General features: G+C 36.8%; 1 protein-coding gene across 1 annotated transcript in view; it reads right to left on the bottom strand.

Annotated features, from left to right (window-relative positions):
• LOC107715694 (prolyl 3-hydroxylase 2-like) overlaps window positions 1-9,842 on the bottom strand; it is a 49,373-nt gene that overhangs the window by 7,110 nt on the left and 32,421 nt on the right. The window contains exons 2-5 of the mRNA XM_016521869.1: window positions 5,221-5,373; window positions 4,907-5,096; window positions 1,871-2,002; window positions 1,014-1,141 (exon numbers count right to left, since the gene is read on the bottom strand). Coding sequence (XP_016377355.1) covers window positions 1,014-1,141; window positions 1,871-2,002; window positions 4,907-5,096; window positions 5,221-5,373 — 603 coding nt within the window. The remainder of the gene's footprint in view (window positions 1-1,013; window positions 1,142-1,870; window positions 2,003-4,906; window positions 5,097-5,220; window positions 5,374-9,842) is intronic.

Genomic DNA, 9,842 nt, shown 5'->3' with positions numbered 1-9,842 from the left:
TTTTTTTACTCTCAAAGCCGTGATTCCCATTCACTTCCATTATAAGACTGGTAGACTGCAACGGTTTGAGTTAAAAATCTTCGTTTGTGTTCTACTGAAGAAACAAAGTCACCTACATCTTGGATGCCCTGGGGGTAAGCAGATAAACATCACATTTTCATTTTTGGGTGAACTAACCCTTTAACTAAAACTAAATACATAAAAAAAGTTTGTTTCTTGAAATAAAATAAACTTTAACTGAAAAAAAAAGTAAAAAAAAAAAAAACCTTATTTCAGCTAGTTGCCAGGGCATAACTAAAACTAAAACTGAAATAAAAATTAAAAAATATATAGACATATTAAACATCAACAACAGCAAAAACGAATAAAGATGACAAAAAATATGGAAGCCTGTTTCCACCACAGGATAAAACTCACAATTCTTACTTTATAACTCACAATTGCAAGTTTATATCACACAATTCTGAGGGGAAAAATATGTGAGAAATTGTGATAAAAAAGTCACAATTACTTTTTTTTTATTCAGTGGCAGAAACAAGCTTCCATACAAAACACAACAAAATTACTTCAACTTTACTTAAAATTAAAATGAAAACAACATTTAAAATAAAAACTAATTCAAAATATTAATAAAAACTATATCAAATCAACACTGCTGAGCCTAATCATTATCTTAATCATTATTTTACAAAATGTTTTTCATAAATGTTTTTCTTTTTTATGTTTTATTTCAGTTAAAGTTTATTTTATTTCAAGTAACTGAACATGAACATGAATTACTCATTCATAAATATACTTTTAGGCACCACAGTAATATAGTTCAACCCTTTTATTACTCTGTGTGTGTGTGATCGTATTCTCCATCATGGATATGTTCTGATGTCAGCCATACATTTCACTTTCGCCTAACACCATAGAAGCCATAAAGGCCTTAAAGCGCTTGAACCTCATTAATGGCTGCTTGCAGCTATATTTGTTTTGTTTTTTCTGCATGTTGCACCACCATGTCTCACCTTGCGAGGCTGGCCATCATGTCCCAGCACTTCCCTGTAATGCTCCACATTCTTAGTCATGAACTCTTCTCCTTCGTGGAACAACAGGTAGGTCAACGTGCACTCCAACGCCTTCTCATTCCTTCCAGCTGAACACATAGAGGAGAGAACCAGTTATTAAGTGTTGATGAAGCCACCAGGGCTCTGTTTATTGGATTTTACATCCTGTGAGGCTGTCTGATTTTTTGGAGTCATCTTTTCCCACAGTCACGTTTATTTCCTTTTGGAGACCCACATGCTCGGAAACATTCGCATTCCAGGCCAGTGACCACAATGGAACAAACACCACACAGGGATGAGCGAGTGGAAACACACGGCTCTGAGACTTGCAACAGAGACGGCACTCGCAAACACACACCTGAATGACTTGCCATTTTATGAACAACAAGCAGTATTTGTAAAACTAAAATTTCTCATCTCGGAGCTCTTTTTCTTGATATGGAAGCAAAAGTTCAGCTTTGACATTTCCAAGAAGAAATCAGTCAAGTCTGAAATATTTATCAGATTCTCCCTCTACTTTAGAGTGAGTAATTTCATGATTAATGAGGTTTTGTCATTTCAAAATAATTTTCAAGGTGCTTTTAATCTGATTATAATTACTGCTGACAATTCCTTTCCATTACAGACTACTTCTAATTTGACTGATGGAAGTCAGTAGTGTTGTAGCCAATATCTTCTATCTTGAGTTCAAGATGCAAGGAGAGAATTGGGGTCAGATACCAAATCAAGCCCAATGAGTTTTACTCCAAGACTAGAAGTTGTGAAGGTGAGTTCAAGAAAGTTAATTCAAGCCAGTTTTGACATGTATAGAGGTTTACCTTGGAAATAGGCAAATTGCAGGTAGTCGTAATGCAGTGGCAGATAGTTTTCCATGGGCGACAGGCGACCGGGGCGTGTGGCCAAGTCTCGGATGCACTCATGCTGGCAGTGAAGAACCTGTGTGTAATGATCTGGAAGACAAAGTTCAACATGATTTAGATGAGGGGTCTTGAGGTCAAATTAGCTTGGGGCCTCTGGTCAGTTCGTATTCTCTATCTTGAACCAGTTGAAAAGTTATGACACACATGCAGATGCTTGAGTTTGAACTATTTACCATTACACTCTTAAAAAAATAATGGTTCCAAAAGGGGGGTTTTGCAGTGATAACAGAGGAACCATATTTGGTTCCTCTTTCAGTGAACAGTTCTTAAAGGGGTCATATGATGCTGCTAAAAAGAACATTATTCTGTGTATTTGGTGTAATGAAATGTGTTTATGCGGTTTAAGGTTCAAAAAACATTATTTTCCACATACTGTACATTATTGTTTCTCCTCTATGCCCCGCCTTTCTGAAATGCGTCAATTTTTACAAAGCTCACCGGTCTGAAAAAGCGAGGTGTGCTCTGTGACTCTTAACTTTTATAAAGAATATCTCTTTGGATTTGAGACTTTAGTTTTTGCAACTTTACAGATCTTCTTTATGCACCAAGAGCTTGTAACACTTCAAAGAGAAAGGAAAAATTGAAATCGCATCATATGACCCCTTTAAAAAAAACTTTTTTTATTTAGTCTGAAGAACATTTAAAAAAAAAAATTCTAAAGAACCTTTTTTTCTGCTATAAAGAACCTTCTGCCGAATGGAAAGGTTCTTGATCCATAGATGCCAATAAAGAATCTTTATTTTTAAGAGTGTACTTGTGGAAAAACAGAAACAGGGCATCGTGGCGGGATCTAATTGCTTAATAACACACTGTAATTCTGGTTGATGCAGTTGAGAATGTGATCCATGTCTTTTCCAAGAGTGCATGAAGTGAGATCATCTAACTGGGATCAAATCAAAGATGTGCAACCAGAGATGCTGGTGTATTTCATGTGGACAAGGTTGAGGATTAAATTAGAGAGCTGAGAAGACTTTAAACTCACTTTAAAGGGTTTCAAGTGTAGTAGGCAGATTGTTCCCACATGAAAGTGGGAACAGATTCACAAATTAAAAAGATGAGTAAGAGCTTCTATCAAAAACATATTCTGTTACACCAAATACACAAAATAATGATCTTTAAAATAGCATCATATGACCCCTCTAACAGGCATATTATGGGATGGAGAGGCTTTCGTCAAATTTGTTCTGTTAGTCTATTCATGTATTCACAAAGGCATGTAAAGGCACTAAATATTGTAGAAACTTAATTTGCTGTAAAGTTGCTTTGCAATGATTTGTATCGTGAAAAGCGCTGTACAAATAAACTTGAATTGAATTGAATGTAACTAGCTCTTGATTACTTTTGTAAATATAACAAAGATAACCTTGACGCCATGAAAATCATGAAGAACAACCCATCTGCTTTAAAAGACCTTTTGTTAATATGGCAGAAAATGAGCCCATAATTGTAGCAGAGAGTCATGTCAATGCATACTATCAAAAAACATACATACACATATGCTCTCGGATCCTTTAATGTGCACAAACACACCCAACGGACAGAAAATGTCAGTGACATCACTTCGAATATTTTCCAGGGATTCCTTGCTGAACTCTGAGACATGCCATCATGCACAAAACCCCCTGAAGCTAACGTCAGAAACACTGACAACCCCCATGAAGAACAAGTCCTCTCACGATTGGCCAATCCTTTACATTTAGGCCATAAATGAATGTCAGTCATGCAACAGTCTTTCACATCCTTCCTTAATCAGCAGAATGCAATCAGCAATAATTAAGAACCATTATGGCAGCTCAATGACATGCATTGTTTTTAAGCCAAATGTTAGGGGGATGTTATGACATAAGTGTTAGAGAATTATGACTCCCTGTTTGACTTTTATGGACTTTCACACAGTTAAAAGATGTCAGTTAGTTATATTAGCTGTAATTAGTGCCCATCATGCAACTATTACAGCAATTTTACTGAAATGTGACAGCCTAAACTGAAAGCAGCTAAAACTATTAGCCAGCATTGTGAGTTCTGTGTCAATAACTATGAATATGATGAATGAAAATATGTGATAAATTAAATACTCTACAGTTGGTGTTAAGATTTTTTTTTTTTTTTGCACACCAATGCTGCATTTATTTGATCAAAAATACAGTAAAAACTGAAATATTCTGGAATATTATAACAATTTAAAATAGATTTTCCTATTTGAATATATTTTAAAATGTAATTTATTCCTGTGACACAAAGCTGAATTTTCTCCAGTCACATCATTACTCCAGTCTTCTGTGTCACATGATCCTTCAGAAATCCTGCCCTGCCTTTAAATGGCTATCTTTTTTAAAATTGAGGTCAGTTGGACTGTGTGTGGCCTGCTGAATATCAAACAGTATTCTGGTTTTGAGCAGGAATGCAATCCAGACAAAACATGGCTCATGTTATGCATGCTTAACAGACATAAGCCAGTTTCTCCCATGTAACTTCACAGGCTGAAGTTAAAATGAACAGCTTCTGTATCGATACATAACAAATCATAAAAGTGGATTTAGCTTTGATCCAAAGAAGCCTTTCAAGTTGTATGTTTTATTTTCAAAACACTGTATAGGGCAGCCGTATGTCACACTCTTTGAAGCTGTTCATTGTTGTACTATCATGAACTGCCTGTCAGACACAACAATAACGGATTGTACTTCAAAAAAAAAAAAAAACCCTTAGGTCAAACACTACTCTTGCCTACTCAGAAAGGACTTACATAGAGGTCGGAGAACGGGAAGATCTCCATTTCTGGGAACACAAATAGCTCAGAAACATGATATCCACAACAGAAAGTCCCAAAGAACCACTTGAGAACGGAAAATTCCCAGACCCTTCTCAAGACCACAGATGATAGCTTTACCACATTAGGAGGAAGCAGAAAAGCTCTGAGTACAAAAGCATCTGTACCTGAGATTAGCTCGTAGAGGTTGTATTTGTACAAGACATGATTCTGCTCCTCGAAGTGCTGCGGCCCTTCACAGAGGGCCCGGCACTCCACATCGGCGCTGTAATACTCAGTCAGAGCCTCTTCAAAGAGCGTCACGGACTCTTCGTAGTTTCCTTTGTCGTAGAGCTTCACCCCAGCAAAGAAGGCTTTCTGTAAATAGAAAGATGCACTTCATGATGCTGAACTTGTTTCAGGTGTTTCAGGCTTTGTTGGGTGTCCTTAGAGGTTCAAGAAGCTTCAAACAGTGCCGTAATTGGGGTCAGCAGTCACTCACCTGGTGTGGGCGGGATTCCCGGTCAATTAAGTGTTCCTCTTTTACACCCTTCTGGGCTTTGTACTGCTCCAAGTGCTCTCCCATCTCCACATGCTCAGGGTTGGCTTGGAAATACGTATGAGCGGCAGACGCAGCTTTGTCCAGTTGCCCAAGCTGTTTTGAAAAGAAACAGAACACAGAAACATTTAAAAAAAAAAAAAAAGAAAGAAAGAACTTTGGAGGCCCTCTCTTGGCACAATTTTGAGTTTTACAGCCCAAATACTGAGAAATTACATTGCAAAATATGTCAGTTAAAGTTGTAATTGTGATATCAGGTCACACAAATGCAATTATCTGTAAGAAAATTACCAGACCTTGTGTGAAATATCACAATCTTTAAACAAATCATTATGAGAATTAATAGAAATTGTTGAAAAAAAATTATTTGTAGTGTTGAAGAACATAGTATAGCCAATTTGGACAAGAACAGAAATTCATTCTGGTCTGAACTGGTCTTTTCAGCAGGGAAGCTCCTTTTGGCCTCTGAAAGGGATACAAATTTAAATAAATAAATCGGGGACTGTTTAAATCATAATTCCAATGAATTCTGCTTTATCATTGGAGGAAAAAAATGTCAAAACAAATTCACGGAAGCCATCAGTGGTTATTTTTCTGCCTCAAATCTGTTCTGCAGATCTTGGATTGGCATCAGTTTCTTTCATCCTTACTAGGAACAATATATTGTATGAAAAGAGCTCTGTTTTAGGTTTGTTTGTACTAACTCACGCATTGCAAAAATTATGACAACGTTAATGATGATTTACAGAAAGAAAGAAAAAAACACATTAGCAAGAATCACATGGATCTCTTTTGGAGTTTACCACCACAAAATCACAAAATACATCAGAAGGCTATCAGCATCAAGACTTCCAGGTCCAAACAGATCATGTTTGTTTCATTACGACTGAATACAAAAGCTTTAGTTTTCAACAAAACATCCTTAAATACACAAACTACAGCAAACAAGTTGCATGCATCACATTGAATGGTGCTTTGTCATTCTTTTTGAAGCATCCCTTGGTCACTATTTGCTTTTGTTGTATGGAAAAGAGCAGTTTAAACATTTCTCAAAATACCTCCTTTTGTGTTCCACAGAAGAAAGTCATACAAGTTTGCAATGACATGAAGAACCTCCATGGAACCATGAAGAATATCCATGGAAACGTACAAAAGGTTCATAGTGGAAAAATGTTCCTTAGAATGAAATATACTTCACTGTATGCAAAAAATGGTTCTTTTCAGAACTGTTCCCTGAAAGGTACTTTTGGGAAACAAAAATTATTTTTCTATTACGCTGCTACAAAAAACGCTCTCTGGAACCTTTATTTTAATGAGTGTAGGACAATGTTATGGAGCTTCTGATGTCTCCAGATACAACCATAGATGGACCACTGCACAGTGGAAAAGATGATCCCCAATCATCCGCCGCTTTTTTTTCCTTGTCTTTTGCGACTCGGCCAAGGTTTGGTCTTTTATGCTAGGGAATGAGGCAGGAAGGCTGAAGGCTTAGGAGGATATGCTTGGTTACCTCTGAAAGGCCAAAGAGCAAGCTGGCGTCGACTGCATTCCAGTGTCTTCTTTCTACTACCCTCTCGTCCACACACACACACACTGATGTGTGTCCCAGCTGCGAATGGATCACAAAGACCCTGAATGGATACAGTAGGGGGTATTTTTGTATCCCATCCAAATGCTGACCTGTCCGATTTTCATCTAAAGCAGGTCAGATTCCAGGAGCTGAAGCCAAGACGCGACTTGGCCCCTCAAATCCGACTGTTATGTTCAGTCACCTCACCTGGCGTGTTTATCACATTCGCTACAGTAGTGTATCCAAAAATCCTCATGCCCTGACAAATCCTGTAATCGTCACAGAACAGTGGCCAAAGAGTTCACAAGAGGTGACTGGAAAATGGCCCAGCTAGACACAAAAGCTCAAACGCAAATTTAGTATGGCTGGGTGCATTGTCTGCTTACATTCACACGTCTCTCGCAGCTGTTTTCTCAATTTTATTTACCAAAAACGCAACAGTTCTGAAACTTCAAAACAACCACATTATGTGGCATTTATGTGTGTTTGATGTTCCGTATAAAATCGTTGCCTCAGTAAACTTTGTAATGTAGGACTCTGCTGAAAACCTGCAGGACAAAGGGATGTAGAAGCAAATGGCTGTTTTACAAGCATCATATATTAAGTAAATAAATGTTTTGAAGCAGCTAGTTTTCTTTGCGGTGTAATAACCTCCTATGTTTTAAACCAAAACTGTTAGTAGTTAAGTTCCTTCAGGCCTTGTGGACATTGCAAAACAGAAGTTTGTTGCCATGCACATTTTACACATTTAAATGCAAATTAGGTATATAATAACACAATAACATAACATAACATGCAACCTAACATAACCTAAAACATATAAGCTAACCTAACATAACCTAACAGCCAACCTACAGTAACATAACATAACCTAATATATAACACAACATAACATGCAACCTAACATAACCTATAACATATAAGCTAACCTAACATCCAGCCTACAGTAGCATAACCTAACCTAACATAACATATAACTAAACACAACATAATCTATAACATAAAAGCTAACATAACATAACATCCAACCCAACATAACCTAGTATACAAGCTACAGTAACATAACATCTAAGCTAACCGGCAGATGCTGCATGTTAGCTATGATTTGAGGCTTTTTGTTGTAGACTTTGGCTTAATTAGCATGACTGAAATAGAAGCTGATTTAATATCTAAACAAAGACTTGAGTCTCACTGACCATGTTGCTAGCAAGTCCTGTGAAGACATATTTTAGTTCACTTCTAAATTACTTCAACAGATGGTTTTACAGCTGAGACGCTCATTTCACACACACACTTACACACAAATCCACAGTATTGGCTTTACCAAATATTCTCAGCAAACCCATTACATCAACAATTTAGTATGTGTAAAAGCGATTTTCCTTTCATTTTATATCAAACGGATACACCCCCACAGACAAACAGAGCTTGCAACACTTTGAAAAAATCTAAATTAAAAATCAAGCGACATCAACTAGTAGTATGTTCCTAATTGCATAAACAGTCTTCAGCTATCATTTGTGCCTCTTGGGTAAATATTTTCCAGAGAGAACACCTGTGGCCCTCGTAACTGCTCTTTAATATACACCACCACAGCTTTTTTTTTTTGCTGCATCTCCAGCCAGAGTTTACAAACCATTTACTCACTGGCTATAAAAATGAAAAACATCCTGTTTGATGTGGGATAAAGTCGCAGCCAAGACAAGCCTCATTTATGCTTTTTTTTTTTTTCCAAATAAAGGAGGCAAAGAATGTCAACAACATGTTGATGGGACTGTAGATGCTTTTATGTTCTGAGAAAATCATGTTGTTTGGTAGAGATCAACTACAGACATTCAGAGCTTTAAACCATTTTTTATGTGTTAACAAGAAAAAAAATCTATTAATGTGCTTTTATTGGATTAAGTAAACTACACTAAATGTATTTATTCGTTTAGAAGACGCTTTCATCCAGTAACTTACAAATTGGGAAAATCACAATCAATTTGTAGTTTAAGCTAATAATAATGTAACATATTCATGGGGAAATATGTCCACTAGGCCTTTACTGAGGTCCAGTTAAGGATACAGAAGTAAATAGAAAACTATTATTAGCTATTATTAGAAAAGTATTATTAAAGGACATCTTTTACAACTAAAAGTACTTTTATTTTGCTCATATCAATAATAAATAAATCACGTAGCAAACAAAGACTTATTATTTAATGTGTAATCCAAGCATAAGCTAATATTTAACAAATATTCAAGCAGAACACTTCAATCTGTAACTAATAAATCCAGTGCGCTGTATATTGACTGAAGCAGTGAAATTGACTTCAAGTGGAAAACTGCCATTGCCCTGGTTTCACTCAACACTATGCAATAGAGAAGCCACAAGAATCTGTGCAAACACACTAAACTCCCTATATTAAATCCAGTGTGTTTACAAGTAGGGTTACTTTAGATAGCGGCGTCTATTTATTTAAGCTATCATTTCCAATTTCCATCTTAATCTTGAGTTTTGATTTGAGTAAATTTAACCTAGCAATGGCAATAAGGGATAGTGGGAGGTACATCAAGCATGTCCAGTTTTACAAACCATAACCTCAAATGTAAACATTTGTTTAAAACAAGTAAAGCTATTTTAAACAGTATGTATCTCCCAGTAAACCGTAATGTAAACTTTGAAAAATCTTCTAAACAAAGTAAGATGAATTTCTTGTTGTAATCGTCATGTAGATTTTTACTGGCGCCGATGATGATGGCGGCCTTCGTGGCGTGCTCTGCAGTTGTTTTTGTGTTTGTTAGTTTGTCCTGTCTTTAGTTATATCCCTGCAATCAGTTTCACCAGAGACGAATTGCTGGACATTCAGCACTACACATCACCCGATATATTACCGGTTTTCAACTATTCTGATGTTTTGCTGGAAATAGTAGTTGGCGGAGCAGCTGCGCTGATCAAGCGCTTCAGGACGCGCAGATGGGGGAAGCGAGCCGGCACCCTCGTGAAGCTCAG

Source organism: Sinocyclocheilus rhinocerous, unplaced genomic scaffold, assembly GCF_001515625.1.
Source record: "Sinocyclocheilus rhinocerous isolate Xijiao unplaced genomic scaffold, SAMN03320098_v1.1 scaffold450, whole genome shotgun sequence".
Lineage (NCBI taxonomy): Eukaryota > Metazoa > Chordata > Actinopteri > Cypriniformes > Cyprinidae > Sinocyclocheilus > Sinocyclocheilus rhinocerous.
Note: the sequence above shows the minus strand (reverse complement) of the source record. Positions and strands in the feature narration are given on the sequence as shown.